An 18,509-nucleotide genomic window follows, 5' to 3' on the forward strand; every position below is an offset into this window, starting at 1 on the left:
CATTCCTTTAGAACAATATACAATTTCGAAGATTAAGTATCGCCTAATTTATATGCGTGTCGTAAGATTCCTCTGATTTCGAGTATCTGATTCGTCCACTCGAAGGCAGTTTGCTCCTCTTATCGTAAGCCTGATGAATCCTCACCTGTAATTGATGATAGACCGGTTATTACTGATCGCAGAATTCACCCGTAAGTGGTATAAGCCGTCATAAGTCAGACGCGTGGTACGTTGTTGGTCGCGATAACAGGTCGGGTTTCTTCGAATCCCTATCGGGCTAATCTCTCGATCGTATATCATGCAGAATGAATTGCATTACCGCACGAGCTCGTTTAACAGAGAGAGGGACTCGAATATCTCGGTCAACAATCCGTGGTCAAACGGTACCATTTGCGAAGACTTTCAGTGGAGATTCGTGATTTGATTGATCGATTCGGAAACCGTCGTGCGTGGGGAAATGTGAAACTGAGATACAGGGATAGCTTAACGTGTGGTAGAGTATAATGTATCAGGTGCATCACGTGGAAACGGAGTGAATAATTAATTTAACCCTACTCCTTCTTAATCTTACTCTCGTATTAACAAAGGAGAAATTCTTGGCATTTTTTTGAATTTAATTAAATTTTTTAAGATTTTAAAGAAAATAATACAACTTATGTGTCTTATCTTGCATATAAAACCAGATTATTTTATCCATAAGAAAATAAGTTAGCAGGCTCTATTCTCAACTTTCCAGAAGATACGATTTCCATTTTAAATTATATAACTCGAGGGTGTAAAATATAACACGATAAACGTAACTAACTCAAAATCTCCCATAGAGAATCTCATCTACACTGTGTTCGGTATAAGTATAGCGCTCTCCCTAATGCCTTAATACAGACTAGTTAAGAAGTTCATAACACTTAACTCGAAAGTTTATGGTATTTAATTATGTATACATCAGAGCATCTAAATCCTTCTCTATCTTCTACTCGATGAAAAAATTTCAACATTCATTCAACACTAATTGCACATCACACTTCTTAATTTTCAAACTCAATTCATTTCACGTTCAATCGCAAATTGTAATCATAAAATCACGCGATAAAGTCACGACACCGAATCGATATGGATTTATGGATTTAGTATGTTTGCATGTAACGTGATGCACAACCACCTCGGTAGTAAGACGAAGTTTGAAATTAAGAATGGTCTGTTAGCCTGTATAAACACGGTTTCGACAAAGGGTTGAGAAGCAAGTCAAACGATCCAGTCTAACATCTCTCCTTGCTGTCAATATTTATCATGGCTTTTAAATGTTCGAGCTGTGACTGGCCAAGTGACGTAACACGCACTGACATTGCGATGGCAATGGCGAAATTTTTAATTGTTCGTTTTGAAACTCTCGATTTAAAATTCGTACTATTACCGTGAAATATATGCAGTTGCTCAGAAAAATAAGTGGTTTCTAGTATAAATGATACTTAGTATTAATTTCTGAAGATATTAATATTGTTACATAAATAAATATAGAAATTTCATAAATGTAGAAATATTTATAATTTACATATGATATCTAATACTAATGTTCATTAATTGGATTTAAAAAACGAAAAATGGAAAAAGATGGTAATTAGATCAGAAAGAAACGAACACGTGCCACTGGCGTTTGCTTTACTGGTTCGATGAGTGGAATTGAAGCTGCCATGATGAATCACTCGACATTTTGGCAGATAGACAATCAGTTTAGCTGATAAAACAAAAAGGCCTGATCGGTTCACGGTTGTTTCCTCTTCACTGAAAACGCTGCTCTACTTGGGAATTATAATCGCGTTACAGCATATAAGCTATTTTAGTTATTGCTGCGAATTAATAGTAATTAACGGGCCAATGTGATTTTCTACTATAAACGATAAAACGAACTTTGTTTAACCAGCCAACAGAGCGTGTCCTTTAACTAGTTTAACTTTTTACTATAATAATATACCGCTGGGAATAACTTTGATAATTAAAATTTTAAATAATCTCGAGAGGTTCCTTAATTGGTGATTCGTTATAAGTAATATTCATACGTAACTATCGTAATTACTGTTTTGCCATTTTACAAGTTTCGATGACTCTATAAACAATATTTAATACACTGGTACAAATAATAATTAACGAACTTTAATATTGTTTTAAATTAAAACAATGTTGAATATCGAACGTTTCTCTCTATTAATATATAGCGTAAAATAAAAATTTCATCGATAATATCAAATCAAATTTGTAGACTTGTGAAACCTTCCTGTAATGATGCCAAACTATTTTCCGACTTCAATTTAATTGGTGATTCGTCAATTAATGTTCATGAAAGACCATTGCAATTACTTTCTTGCCGCTTCGTTAATATTAGCACAGTTGGCAGTTGTCTTAAACTTAAAAATATTCATCATCAAACATTTTTTCTTAATAAAAAGACATTCCTCCCAATGTTCGACAGTGGTACTTTATATCATGTGAAATGTAATAATGTCAAAAAGATGTCATGGTTTCTGAAGATAAGCAAACAAAGTGCCAGTGTTAGAATCATAGGGAACGACGAGGACAAAGAATCGATAAAACTTTTTGATATACTTCTCTATTCGTTCCTTGAAACACAGCAGATGTAATAACGCGCATGACAGCCACTCTCGACCAATCGACCATCTTCACGCCTGTCCATGCTTCGCGTTAAATCGACAAAGAGTGCATGCGAGTGATACGCAGCTCGAATCGACAGTGGTTTTCATCTTTCAACCTCTTTTACCTTTGGAATAAGGAAAAGACGAAGTTCCAGCAAACCTATATGTATATCAGAAAACTGTCAAAAGCATTTATTAGGTTGTAACAGAAAACGTCCGACTTTATTGAGCCAGTCTTCTAAATCCATCTTCTCTTTCAATGTTTATGTTTGTAAATGTATATCATTTAAAGATTGAGAATTTTCTCTTCTATATACATATGTGATTGCAATTTTGTTTACCTCCTAGAATTCAATGAAGTATGGAAAAACGCGTGAAAAATTGAATATTCCATATGTTATAACTAGACTGTATCTTTAATAAAAAATATTGTAATATCCAAAGGTGGATAAAATATCGAAAGTACAGTAGTCGTTATAATATTTATTAAGAGAGAGTAAGAAAGAAAGGAATAAAATGAAATAAAAGGAAATCATACAGGAATGAAATATACCACAACGACATAGAACCGCAATTTGAAACTATTAGAACGCACCACGGGGTGAATTCTCCTCTATAAGCATCCCTTAACCCTCTAGAGGTATCCTAGCAATAGCGTATTTTTCCGCAAACCGAGCAACTCTCCCTAAAAGCCTGGAATTCTTTTTCTTAAATCTATGCCGAGAACATTCAGGGTGTAGCAATGCATTATTAAAAATCTAAGAGAATTGGTAGCAATTCCTTCAAGAAGATTGCGTTCCTGTGTTGTTTCAGAAGAAGCCACGAGGAACGTTTTCCCGTTTCGTTTAATCGTGCCATTCGAAATTGCTTATTTTTAATCCTGGTAAAGCAGGTTCGTCCCACGGCGAACAGAGAATTTCATCGCAATCTCGAGAAGTAAGTTGATTTTCGCCGTGGTTCGGAAACGTTTCGCATAAATCCAGTCAGGAAGAAAACATACGTCAGTGCAAGAATTTGCAAAAAAGGTCCGCGAACAATGCAGGCGGAGAATTCATGCCGGAAAATACGATTTCCTTCGCCTTTAAAAAAATACAGAAGGAGAAGATTACATTTAATTCGGTGTGCCGGGCGTGACATCGAGAAAAAGTTACAGGAGTGCTAACATCGGTATTCAGAAGCTTAGCTCCATTAGGAAGTCCGTTTTTTTTTAGAACAAGTATCTCACAAATTCTTGTGCTCCCCTTCGCGGCAAATTGCTTCATGCAGCTAAGTGAAATTCGGTGTTTCAAGATTTTATGAGAGGAATTTAGAAACTTTCCGATGTAGATCTTTTTTCCAAGTAAGATATATTTAACATTTTACGGGATTGGTCAATATCTTTTTCAATATTACTAGAATTTCAAGGGTGTAACAATTCAATTATCGATAATCGAAATTTTAACAAAAAAAAGTTGTAAACCTGCTAGAGAAAATAGAATATTGCAAATTGTTTGATCGTGTAATAACACGTCACTTCTCACGATACTTTTTACCAATCAAAATTCAATGTACGTACTTGTTAAGCTTCGAATTTAAATTATAGTTTGAAATAAAAACGTTACAGTTTCGTAAATTTTGATTGATCAATATACGATTGACGAGGACATTTTCAATTCTCTGTAGCTAGAAGAATATTCTAATTAATGAAAAGCCATCGATCATCCGATGAATTTCAAAATATTAATTAAAAATGTGTTTCGAATCTTCTAATCGCGATTTTGTTGGCACAACGAAATAAAAGCGATTCGACAGTCAATTCGAGTTCAAACGTTTACAATAAACTGATCCTACAAAATAAATCTAAGATGGATATCAGTATACGGAGATAAACTATCGGTAACGTAACATTTATTACGGACCTTAATGGGTAGTTTCATTCAATTTGCTCGAGGATTACAAGAAACTTACCACCATAAGAAGAGTCGACAATTGCTACTATTAGAATATTCATGTCGAGTGACGGTGTGCCACCTCGGGACACGGAAAAGAATGTTTTCATCGACGTTTCAAAAGTCGTTCGTGTGAAGAGGAAGCGGAATTTTCTTTTTCCAATAAATTACTTTCGCGATATATCTTCTAGTGCTTTCGATTACATTTACTCACAACTACTTTACGAGTAATTAACGACCGTTTAATAAAAACAATTTTCTTATTCGCTTAGATTAAACTAAATAGACTTTTATACAAAATAGAAATTTTAGATTTAATTTATTCTTACGTAGTAAAAGACGGTATATATGAGATACGATATTGGAACGGAGGTTTTAAATAAATATTTAATAAGAGCATCTAAGATTCAAGCTTAAAGGGAATTCAATGGGATCCCCTTGTATTAAAAGGATATTTAAATCGCTTTACATTAAAGCTTTACGAGACGTTATGAAGGAAAATAGCGTATAAACTACCGCATAAAACCTACAGGGACAAAAGACAAATATTCTACACTGTGAAGAGATATTTTATAGTGTTTATACAGTACAATGTACTATTGTAGTTTACGCCTCATTTGTCCACTCGTTACAATTAGAGGATCGTTATGGGTAGCAATTAATTAATACAAAATTTCATAGCAAAATAATTATTCAGGAAATAATCACCATCTTTGTTATAGTAATTTGAAAAGAGAACATTCATGATCAGGGATTCAAGTTTTAAGTTTCCAATTTTAAGTTGACAGAGTGTAAGAATATTCGTGTCGATTAGTATTCATTAACGAGTGATTCGTTAGGTTTTCATTATCCCACTTCCCTGCGCGATCATGTAATCCGAGCAAGCTGTTGCGTAAGCAATGTACAAAATACAGTCAGTGACCGAAGTTGATCGTAAATGACGTTTATCGAACGATTCGATAAGTTAGCGGGAATGTTTTAACTATAGCGGAATCGTACCTTCATTTCGACCTATTTTTCCATAGATGAGGCTGCCATTAAATCCCAGCGTAATCGATGGAAATTTATCTTCTCAATTCATGCCTATTTGGCTCGCGATTTCTTTCTCGCCAGTAGAGCGTCAAGTGCACTCCTTAACTTTGTAATAACTACGTCGAAATGGGCCGAGCCACTTTTTCGCCACTCTACCAAACCACTTCGTAAATTGCCGGGCTGTTTTTGTGCTTTCGCTCATTAAGGGCCAAAGAGTAAAATAATATCTACAAGCTGGTTAACCATGATATTATTAAAAAGCATAAATAAAGTAATATGCATATTATTTTGTGCGGATAGAGAAATTGTATTAAAATTATTGAGATATGTATAATTTTATGTGCTAGACTAAGTTAGATGCGTAGTAGTAATACTTGTATGTGAATATAAGTGTGTGGAAGTATGTGTGTGAGCGGCGTCTCGAAAATAGATGAATGTAAATTGTTCAGTCAGTTAACAGTCGGATATGGAAGAAAGTGCTGAGACGCGTGCAAGTGTGTATCGATGAATATCTTTGAAATCGCTTATCAAATAAATATATAACTATTCTAATATGAATTCTAAGTGTAAATTTAGTGTTCTTATATCATTATTTCGGCTATTAAGATCCAAAATTCTCAACAAAAATATTTTATAGAAACTGCACAGACACCAACCAGGCATTGCGCGATTCACTCTCATGATTCAAACTGAAAGATATTTCATGAGAATGCTATAAATATTTCAAGCTTTCTAGACATCGTAAAATTAGGATGTAGGTTCTGAAAATAACTAGCATCCATTTTTATCTTCCTTCTTTTCTTTTCTCTAAAGATAATACATGATAAATCTTTTCGATGCATTGCTGAAAGCTTTGACTGAATTATCATTGTTTAAAAGTTTGATCAAAATCATACATTGAAATTATTGGTTCCTTAAATATATTAAAACAATTTGGGAGTATCGATTGCCACTTTGCTGACATAACTTGCTTGGTCTACTTACTTTGAGTAACTGACAATGTTATACCCTTGTAGGTATAATCGTCATCTCGTCGAGGACGACGGTGGTTTGTTACAAAATACGTGCAAAATTACTTATTAAAAATTCCAATATTACATTAAAATTAAGCGCACATTTAATACCAATCTATATTTCACTAAATTAATGAGAAAATAATTTAACATATTTTACAGGAGTTTAAAGTTGCTGTGTACTTCTTTGCATTTGATCCCTTTGTGCGCTTCGTGAATCCACATCAAAGGGAAGACATTCGAACAGCCCCTAGGCTACCATATTAAGATCCCAACTTCCGTTGAGAGACCGCTATTCAAAACCTCGCAATATATCTTCTTCTTCAGTCTTTATATCGCAGACCTATTTTCTTACTTAGACGGTCGCGCTCAATGAGTCACGTTACCGAAACTTTCATCTATATTCGACCGATGAAAAATATTTCACCAAGAAAGGAAACTCGATCGTGTCGTGAGATTCTCAGAAACTTTTTCTTCCAGGATGTTCGAATTTTTCTTTCAAATCAGTGAAGAAATTTAAGACAGCAAAGAGATCAAGAGAGACAGCAAAAGAGAAGATTCTATTATTGAGAGCGAGAGAGAAATATTGATTTTTCGTCCAACCCAACCGATAGAAAATTCCGCCAAGTCTGGACTTCATGAAAGCGATAAAGACTATCAGTGTAGATAGTGAAATTCCAGTAAAACTGGCGCAAACCCATTACACTTGCCGTGAAATGTTTGCAGAAACTTTGCATTCGCCATAAAATTAATTTCGTCGATTTCCTACGCGCGATCGACCCGGCCAACGCTGTTGACGAGAACCGACGCAAACATAAATTGTGTGTCGATATCGGATGCAACGATTTGGTACACTCTCTTCGGTGCAATTAAAATCACGTTTTCCAGCGAGCGATTTCGAAAACGTCGGTAATCAAAGAGCGTGAATACAGATCCTGTGAACCAATTTTTTGAAACGTCGATCTCAACACGAGAAAATCGTCGAACGTTACTGCGTACACACGGTCCATATAATTATTTGCTTTGCTAAACATCGCGTTGTTGATTTCCAGCAACGCTGTGATCGCTTTTTGAGTATCTGCCAACTGTATTTTAACGCTCTGTTAAAACGATACATTCCCACGAGGAGTGTGTCAACATTTTTCATAGCTGACTCTTTTACATGTCTATTACTCGTTATCAGATACTCATTTTTCGTCGTGACGAGGCAACTTATTCATTCCCCTTGGGAGCCATGTTCTCGGTTGAATAGGCGTATCCTGATGCGGTTTCCCGCGTTAACTCTTTGAACTTAGGAAACATTTTAACATGTCTTTCCATCAATTAAAAATAACTAGTAGTAATTAAAAAGCGAACAGGGAAAGGTTAGAATAATTCTGTTCATCTTTGCTATAATTAGGAAATAGTATTAATCATTTATATATTGGTGTATTAATCCTTTAATTTTTAATGTTGCGCTGTTAAAAGAATCGTGTAAATTTATTTACATGTTTTTCATCTTTAATCTCATAACTTGTATTTGTAAAAAGATTTTTGTTCATACGAAGTGTTACATTTATTATATTGAAATAAGGAAAACGCGAATGAAATAAATATTTCACGACATTTTATCAATATTCTGTCATTCTTCTGAGTAAATATGAAAAGAAGACGAAAATTTTGAATTATTTTATCTTCCCTCGTTTCCAGAAACGTATTTGCCTCGGAGATTCCTCCTCCGCCAACAATCTGTGAAAGGAAAACCAACTCGAGGGAAGTTCCATGTAGAACGAACGAATTCCTGACGATGTTTGATAACCTCAGCCATTTCCATGCGTTTCAAATCGAGCGTTTCACAGGTTTACATAAGGGCCAGTCGTAAACCGATTCGATTCTTGCTACGTAACCGGTTCACGAGCCCCGCCTGTAAGAGTAACTAACTAATCCGAGAGCAACGAGCGTTGTATACTGCAAACGATCCCCGTTATTGCAAATTTTAATGGGTACGCTGCACGCGATTCTTCGAGATCACGATAATCTCGTGGGACGGCTTAACCAAGATACTCCGTTGAAATTTGAATTTAATTCCTTGGATGTCCGAGCGTCACGCCTGGCGATCTCCACTTTCGCGAATGCTCACTCGATAAGAAGATAATCTATTTTTTCGATGCAATCACATAGGATTTATATCGAAATGTTCGTGTTCGTGTTCATGTTCGTGTTCGAAATGTTCGTTCGATGCATATATTGGAAATGAAGCGTTCGTATTACGAAGGATTCTCGTGAATTTTCGTCTTTTTTGTAATTACGCAGTTTAGTAACTTTTCCCAATTTTTCCCCAGTTTTTTATCCTAATAAAAATCGAAAAATTTAAGAGAGATTGCTTCTGTTAGAAATACTCTGATTAACATATTTGTTTTGAATAAGAAATTGTACCAAAGAATTTTGATAGAAATCATTCATGTGATATATACAGTTCTGGAAATTATCTCTTGTATAAATTTAAAATTTTACATAAATTTTAATGTTTGTATAATTATAAAGAAACGCGAAATTCAATTAGCGAAAGCCGATTTTTTCCGTTGCCTTTTTTTGAGCATTTGGGAATTTATTGTTTGTAAGTGTTTTATGGAATTGTGGTTTCACGGATTTAAATACTTTTTATCGAGGCTTCGTCGTTATCCACAGTTAGCGTTTTATCGAGAATGTAATATTCGAATTTTAAAAAACGGACATCAATTTCCCATGGAATGCACAATAGCGAAACCTTGTTTATGAAATATATGGTGGAAATACGCAACGTATCCGATTGAAAATCTTATCTATTGTATTCTGTATAATAGGGATTAGGATATGCATATTGTGTTGAATTTGATTAAAATCGAAGAAAATATCACTAAACCTGGCTGAAATCCAGGAAAATAAATAATAGTTGTAATTTTTTCATTTTGCACTGTATTTCTGTGCTCCGTTGATTATCAATTCACGGTAAGCAAAAAGCGGATTAACAGTTTTTATTTTTCAGGCTATTGAATTGTCTGAAATATTATACATGTGCCTGAAACTGTACTCTCTTTTACATTTGGATGCCCATGCATCAACTACATTGACGTATATCAATTAAAATTTGCAAAAAGATATAAATACAAGTTACCAGCATTGATAATATTACCTTGCATAATATTAACAAGTTTGATAATGAAACAAAAGAAATTATACTATTTAACGAAAGGTTATCTATTAATAATAATATACTTATTACACGTATGTAATTGTATAAAAGTATTTGTAATGTTTTTATTAAGCTTGTACGGTATGTTGTTTGTTCTAATCTACCAGAAGAAGACCATTTTATTTTCACGAGTCACGTGTCAGAACGGCTACCAGAGATAACCGTGCGTAGAGTCAATACGCAAATAAACCCTTCGATATTCCACAACAACGTAGAAACGTCAATCACACGTCCAGAGGAAAAACTCGTTCCAATTTTCAAGCGAAATCGACAGAAAAAAAGAGTTAAAAGGCAGTTCGAACGCATAGGCGTAAGCAGTTTCTAACTCATTCGTTTACAAATATAAGCGATTCGAAAACACATTTATTGAACAGTATTTTACGTCATAATTTCCATTTAATAAACCTTTCAATTCATACGTTTCCTGAACTCCCGTTAATTATACAGGGTTGAACTTGCCTATAATTTTATAACGAGTTTCTAGTAAAAGTAATATTTTAATATATTTCGTAATTTTACACGTGTAACTATTCAATAACCGTAGAAAAGCAACGATTAATATTTTTAATAATACCACTTTGAATCCACGTCTTTTCTTAATTTCCACAAAATCTGCCGCACTTAATAATCGACCTATTCAATATGAAATTTTTAGGAATTTCAGATTTGAATCTAAAAGTAAAACGTAGCAAAAGTAAACAACTGAAACGCATTGTCCAATAAAGAATCCAAAAATATTCCTACTTTCTTTCCGCTCTCTACTTTTCAGTTATTCTTATTAGTAATCAATCATAAAAAATCCACCCTTCTGTTCATCAGTTGACTGGAAATGATCGAGTTGTTCCAGCAATAAGCGCCACGATGTTAAATCATTCTGTTGACCCTAACAGTATCATGTTCAGGCGTTCATTGTTTAATTAAGCGTAATGCTAGGTGGACGTTCGGATCTACGACGTAATCCTCGGCAAAAGACGGCGGAATGTCGACGGAAGGCATGCATGAAAGCCGATTTACCTGTGGTCGTATAAGCGAGCTCAAGTTGTCCTGAAACGATATACATTCATAAGGGAGATCGGCCAGGAACGCGGTTCATAGTACAATCCTTGCTGTTTCTACTTTCGTGGATTATTTTTAGGGGTCAAGTACGTTTCATGGTTTCCTCGTATCCTCAGTCGTATTTGCACGTTTAATGGATACATCAAAGAAGTGCAGAAAGAATGTGTTTCCGACTTTACAGTTTCTTGTTAATTGCGACGAAACGTTGCCAATTAGAATTTTGTGGTTAGGAATGTTGCCGATCTAATTTGCTCGGTTTCCTGTTAAGTTGACAGAGATGTACAGATCACGCTACGAAATATACACGGGAAATTAAAATATTATCAAGTTATTGGAAAAGTTTTTTTATTAATTATTAAAGAAATGTCTTTCGATAGACTTTTATAAATACTCGAACATTAATCTGCCCTTCTTAGTTAAAATATTTTATGTGTCATTCCGAAATTAAAGTTTTATCATTTGGTTTATTCCAAAATGTGTTTCAAAACATAAACTTGCAAAAGTTTTCATAACATCGCTATACCACCACACTAGAATTTTGTCCAAGTACAACGAATAGGATTCAACAACTATTTCAAGGTAATATTGTGAGTTTTAATAGAAAATATAAACGCAGATTCCAAAGGCGAGCATGGAAACCATGATATTTCCTAAGTTTCCAGTTAACTTGTTCAACAACACGAATATTAACGTCACTCGCAAGAAATAAAAGAAAAATTTGTTATACCACCAAACGAAACAGACCGAATTTCCCGTCCTATGTTTTTATTGAAAAAGAAAGGAATAAGAAGAAAACAATGTTGCCAACGGTCACTCGATATCATACAAAGCTCGTCGACTTGTCCCCGATATTTTCGCTGAAAATTCGGAACGAAACGTCGCACTATGTCATAACTGTGTATCGGGAACGTTGCATCGAATGACAGACAGCGTAATAACTCGGCCGAAAAGAAGGTTTTGGGAAACTGTGAGACGCCCTCCAAGCAAAGAATGAATTTTCTGACGTTTAATATTCGCGTTGAAACGACAGTTCTTGACCGAAGATTCGATCGTCCTGGTATACTTTGATGCAGCGTCACAGTTATGAAGGCAGATTCTTTGTCCCACGGATCAACAATTTAAATATTTCATCAATTGTAACTTCCTCTTTTCGTGTCTTAATAGAAAATGTCACGTGGCAGATATTACTTTTGTTCGCCAAACATACATCTCTACTCTGTTGCAAATTCTCGACTAAAGAGCAACCGGTCAGGTTAAACCGGTCGGTCGATATCGCGACCTCGAATGACTTAACGCTCAAGGTGGAGGAGGTTTAATAGATCGAGTGTTAGAGTAATCTAGCACTCTATTTGCACTTGTTGTATAAAGGCAACGTTTGATGTTATGAACACGGCGTTAAGATCTTGTTGAGAGTGAAGTATTTCACCCGCACGGTACGATGTTTGATGATGAACTGTCCCCCTACATTGCTGATTCTCCCTACGAGGCGTTGGGTTTCGTCCTTCCATCATGCCTTTCCGACTGGACATTTTCCGGAGGTTTTACCTAATCTCGAAGTTATTAGGTTTACAGCTTGGGGAGGACATGTAATTCGGAATTTCCTAAAGAAGGGAATGGGCCTGCCCGTGTCATAAACGAACGGCTACTCATAATTCCAAACACACTCTAACAATCACGATTACATCTTCGTAGCCGGTGTACTTTTCTGGTGGCATTACCAAGTGATCGAAGCAACTTTGAGTTAATAAATATTTATCGTGTCACTTGACTTTAAAAACAAATTTTAAATGCTGCCATTGTGGCGACATACGACTGTAAAAGATTAATGTTTCTTACTTAACGAAGATGCCCTGCAACGTTCGCAAAGCACCAAACTATCAAACAAACATCAGCAACACCGGCTTTACCAGGATGCAACGCGAAACTATTATTGACAGAAGCAAGTCACGTAATAGGACCGAGCACACGTTTCTGTTGAATTACCAGTTCTCAATGAAACGTTTCCCCGTTACAAAGAGAAGTGAGAGGGATAGGGTCCGGGGATAAATAGGGAGGCGGAGAAGCGGTCTAATTTTAAGCGTCGAAGTACGCGCCGCGCCATGTAAACGAATGAGAACGAGGTCCGCATTTCCTAGTGGCGAACGCTTGGATTTGAGCCTAATGGCCCGTTGACCTTTCAGCACCTGTTGATCGCCGTTTATCAACGATTTGCATGCGCAGATTTGCTCGGATCACCTGACTTCGCTCGGCGAAATGAAAAGCTTATCCTCGAGCAGCACGTTGATCGACGTAGACAATCTCTCTGGAAGCGTGATGCGTCGCGATGTCCCATGATTCGTAGCGAAGTTCAAATTTATTGATTTTCGATTCGCTACCGGTGCCTCGCTCTGTCTCGCTCTTCAACCCTTTTCCTCGTCTCTCTATCTTTCTGAATCCCTCGCTGCTCGAGTTTCCTCTCGTTATTAGGAAATTGAGATGCTCGATAACTAACAGTTGCCAGAATTCTCATCGATTTTTGATAACGATGAAACGTCCTGTAAACTGAAGACTTTCAATGGAAAACCTCGACGATAGCCTTGAAAAGCATGCAACAAGCCAGAGATGTTAGTTCATGACTAGTAGCCGTCATTGCATCGCGAATGAAGAGGTCTAAGTGGAATTGGAGAGAAGTTGAGAAGGATTAATGGCTTCATGCTTGATACAGAGAGATTAATGTCTTGCCTTTGATCGGGATTCCAGGTTGACTTATAACGTGTTTCCTTTTCATAGTAAGAATCATTGATTGTAGAAAGTTGTAGATTAATTCTTTTTACTTTTGTAACAGAGGCTGTGATCTTGTGTGATGTTTTAAGAAGGCTTCCGTTTCCTTGCTCTTATCTTGTGTCTTCAAGTTCAAAATCCGACGAAGTTGTTACGTTGTTTGAATTCCGCTGCAAGTTCTTCCGGTCGATATTGATTATCGTGAACGTTGGAATATTAAGGATGTCTGCTTGAATACTATAAGCATGTAATTAGAATGATACGGCTAGATCGAAAGAGAGAAGGAATTATGTAGACAATGCGGAAACAGCCTAGTTGTTTAATGAAATTAAAACTAAAAGCTATTTTATGTAACAACATCGATTACTTATGTTCTTTCGCGTTTTATAAAATGTTATATTGAAGAATTATATTAATATTTATTATTATTATACACATTATATTGTATTGATATTTTGTCATATTTATGAATAAACTTTCGTATGACTTCATCTTCTTATTAAAACAGGAGATATTTTACAACTAAACTTTTTACGAATGGTTTCGTTCAGTGTACACCGTCTTATATTTTTACAATGAGCAGAGCAATAAACTGCAACTGTTGGTGCTACAAAACGCAGAATGGCTAAAAGTTGAAGTATTCCCTGTGATGATAGTAAGCCGGTATCGTGTTACAAATTGACTGTAAAATGCAGAACACACTTGCCATGCCAAGGGTGGAATCCAGTGACAAGGAGCGCTGAAATACGAACGCTCTCTCCGTCACCCTGGTGCAACCTCGCTACGATCTCTTCGTAACTGTCGTAATTCGTTTTATCGATACCAACTGGGAAGATTGCTCGGGCGAAGAACAGGATTTCTCGAACCATCGTTATCCCACGAACGAATTATCTCTCGTAAAACACAAGAATCGATGCACTGCAAACATTATCGGCAATATTTCGCAAGCTTTACGATGGTTGTTTTGTCACAACCTTTCTTCGCACCTTTGTCATTCTAGTGAATCTCTCCCTTAACGCGATTTCTTGTAAAGAAATTTCCTTCTTCTGAGAATTTCGATTTTTGTTTTTTTTTTTTTTTTTTTTTTTTGCTACCTTTAATATTTCTCTATATTTTTAATTTTCTTTTGTAATATGTTTCAGTCAAATTAAAAAAAACGAAATCTATTTCCTGTATGAAGGAATAAAAGAAGAATTCTGTATAGAAAATTTCTTGGTACCCAGAATTTTTCGATTGATCGTAAACTTTTTTACTCTTTTTAATATTTCTCTTTATCTCAAATTGTTTCGTTCTATCGTGCTATTTTCCAATATCGAATATTGAATAAAAAAGATAAAATCATTTTTTTACATAAAAGTATAAAAACAATTCTGTACAAAAAATGTCTTTACTCCAAGAATTTCAATGTTTTCTAACCGTTCGCGTTGTATTTTTAACTTTCCTGCTTATTTTTACACTTTTTAGCCTGTTTTACCATATCCAGTATCAAACACGCGTTACCATTAACTGGAAAACGAGAAATCTATTTTCTGTGTGAAAGAGTAAAAAGATATGGAAAAATCAATCCAATCGGTTTTTATCTCTTTAACTGAAACCGGTTTGTACATATTTCGCTCTCTTAAAGTAGTAGTCTGCCTTCGATCTTTTCGATGCGCTTAACCTTGAGAGTGAAATATCGTTTGCATTCTCAGCGCCTTTTACCTGGCCACAAATTCCCCTTTGAGCCGAGTTGAAAAGTAACGACAGGATTAAATATTTATCCTATCGAGCGGTTCGGCAAGTCGGTGATATCACGTCGCATGAGGATGGTAAACCAGGGTATAACGTCACCGTAGACTGGCCACGAAAAAACGGAAAGCTCGAGAAACGACATGCCAGCATATAGGAAAATACAATGTAACTTAACTATGCTTTTCATGGCTGTGCATCTTGTCATATTATGATAATCTCATTCGAAAGCGTCAAGTTGCCTGCTAGGCTCCAGTGACGCGTAAATGATTAAATGATGTCTCAAATAACATTATTTGTATCCTGGTTATACAATATCATGCAACGAATCTTATAGTTATAAATAAAAAAAAATGTTAAAAGATGTTAAAAAATGTTACAAAATACATGTTTCTTTTTTAATCCCATTGAAATATATAATTGTTATTGAAAGTAGTAGAAAGGAAACGTTTTTTTTCTTTTAGAGAGAAATAATTTAAAAATTCAATATATGTCAATCAATTTTGTACTGTCATCTCCTCTATTTTTATTTGATTTTAATATTAAATATGTATGTGTATGTACATATATGCTTGACTCTTTGTTGAATATTCCAAAAGTATTGGTTTTTTATTGTTATGAAATTCAAGATTAATAAAAACAGCTGAATTTCGATGAAGCTGGGTTTAATTTAAAATATAAAAATAATATAATTTACTTTTTACAGCAACTAAATAGATAGGTAATTTGTAAGTAAATAATCTGAAAGATTTGCAATCCGAATGATCAGTTAATTCGTGTTCGCTAATTAATAGAGAAAAATTATCATTATCTTCATAACCAATTATGACAAAGGGTAATTCTTTTTGTCAACAGTTGTTCATGATCGATAACTGCGCGGACGATTGGCGGATCGCGATGACCTGGCAGAGGATCGCGCAGATTTCACTCGAGTTGTTAATCTGTGCGATCCATCCGATCCCAAGGGAAGATTATTTCCTGTGGACGACCAAGCTGGCAAACAAGGGCGGTAACATCGGTTCGACATGGGTGCCATACGATGTCATCCTATCGTTGCCGATGTTCTTCAGACTCTACCTCATCTGTCGTGTTATGCTGCTGCACTCGAAGCTGTTCACGGACGCCTCGTCGCGCAGCATAGGGGCCTTGAATCGTATTAACTTCAACACCAGATTCGTCCTGAAGACTCTGATGACCATCTGCCCGGGAACCGTGTTGCTAGTCTTCATGGTCTCCTTATGGATCATCGCCTCGTGGACGTTACGCCAGTGCGAGAGGTAAAACAATTAGACTTTATTTTTATTTTTAATTAGTGTTTAATTTCACATCAAGTATACGTAATGTTATTGGCCAGACTTTAGGAAAATATACGTATTACATGCGAAACATCAATATTATAGCAATCAAGAAAAACAAACTATTCGACAATTAGAATTCTTTTCTTTTGAAGTTAATAACTCTCAGATACAGATATTTGTGAGTTCTCGTCGTCCTTGTTGTAAACTACACAGTCCTTTATTTTTTTTGAAACCAATATCGCTTTAATTCCATACAATATTTTCCACAATGCTACGTGATTTTACTCCTTCGATCGTTCCTCCAATACTAACCGATAACAAGAACATATAAATCGACTAATGTAATGATAGAAGATTACAGAAGGAAACCAAATCAAATTTGTCGTCCTTTAATTTATACCTTGCTATCAGAAAGATACCCCTTTTATATCTTTACCATTTGAAACTTCGAAATATTTTATAAAACACGTATAATATACATATAATGAAAGTATTCAAATACAACTTTCGTGAGCCAGTGTGCATAAATATGTAAATTAAGAAATAGATCCATTGCACATTTCATAATCCATACACAATCTACGAACATTGTGAGACCCTAAATAACGCATACAGGACAAACACGTAGATCTTCGCGATTAACGTTCGAACGTCGAAGAGACTGGAACGTAGGCATCGGTAGTTAAAACGACAATGAAGGATTTACTACAGGGCTCGAGATTGCCGGGACGCGTATAATTAAATTCTCCTGTAAATAGCGGAGCCGATTTAGGGAATCGTAAAGAGCATCGAAACGATCAATCTTGCGGGCCAATATAAGACTTCGCCAGTCTCTCGCGCGACTAAGCGCCATAGCTTCAGATTTTTTCTCTTTTTCCTTTCCCGTCGTTGCTCTCGATAAAACCTTCGTTCGACTTTTTCCTCTTTCCCTTCCCGATGAATAGATCTCTTCCAGTCTTCTGCCCTTAAATAAGACATCCACCGACTACTATCGTTCTCTCTCTTCCTTATCTCGATGTGTCCGTGCTGGACGAAGGGGAGACGAGTTAAATTTTCGTCCATGTATGTATTGTCGAAGCTATTCTCTCTTTCTATTTCTATTTCATTCACGATCCTCTTTCTGAGGTCGATGCCTGCCTTCGAAGAAAAGAGCTTCCCGATTCTTCAAGTCGGATGCCAATGAAATTTTCTGAGAATTTATAACGCTGCTTCGACAAAGACACGTTCCGGGAAGATCGCAGCAAAAAATTCGTAGAAGGTGATAAGATTCATAAATAAAATCTGTCTGTTTGGTGAAGTGCTTACTAACACGTTCAACGTGGATCTGTTTGGGAAACACTTCGATACATGGTGAGCACTTACTTAATCCCTTAACCTACAACTACGGGCAAACGTAAATATTACGGGCATAGCCCATAGTACTTACTACACAAGTAGTGCGAATGGCTCGAAGGCTGCGCGAACTTGTTTACGTTTTCGGCCCAAAATTCTCGAATGTAAATCGTAGGTTAAGGTTTTAATTACGAAAAATGTAATTGATCGGTTTGGCTTCTGAGAGATTCATATTTAATAAGAAATCACGAAATCTATCGATATATCTATTCGTAAAACTGTCGTTCATGTAAAGAGAGAATACATTTTTCTTGTGCTTAGAACTTGCAAAATGTCATTTTCTTCTATTGCTGTCTTTTTCGTGTTACTTTTTCCTTCATTACCCTTCATCTCGTTTTCCCAAAGTCCGAGTTTCCTGCGGAATTAGAATTTTACACACACTATCCAAGGTAGGAACGAACCTTTTCGTTTGTAAAACTCGTTTGTAAAGAGAGCTCTAATGGAAA

The 18,509-nt window shown here is 35.7% G+C and overlaps 1 protein-coding gene across 8 annotated transcripts in view; it reads left to right on the top strand.

The window, feature by feature from the left end:
* The window catches only part of LOC126917941 (small conductance calcium-activated potassium channel protein), a 240,366-nt gene that overhangs the window by 197,201 nt on the left and 24,656 nt on the right, over window positions 1-18,509 (top strand). For all 8 annotated transcript variants that reach the window (XM_050725394.1, XM_050725395.1, XM_050725396.1 and 5 more), the window contains one exon: window positions 16,229-16,650. In XM_050725394.1, coding sequence (XP_050581351.1) covers window positions 16,229-16,650 — 422 coding nt within the window. The remainder of the gene's footprint in view (window positions 1-16,228; window positions 16,651-18,509) is intronic.

Source organism: Bombus affinis, chromosome 6 (assembly GCF_024516045.1).
Source record: "Bombus affinis isolate iyBomAffi1 chromosome 6, iyBomAffi1.2, whole genome shotgun sequence".
Lineage (NCBI taxonomy): Eukaryota > Metazoa > Arthropoda > Insecta > Hymenoptera > Apidae > Bombus > Bombus affinis.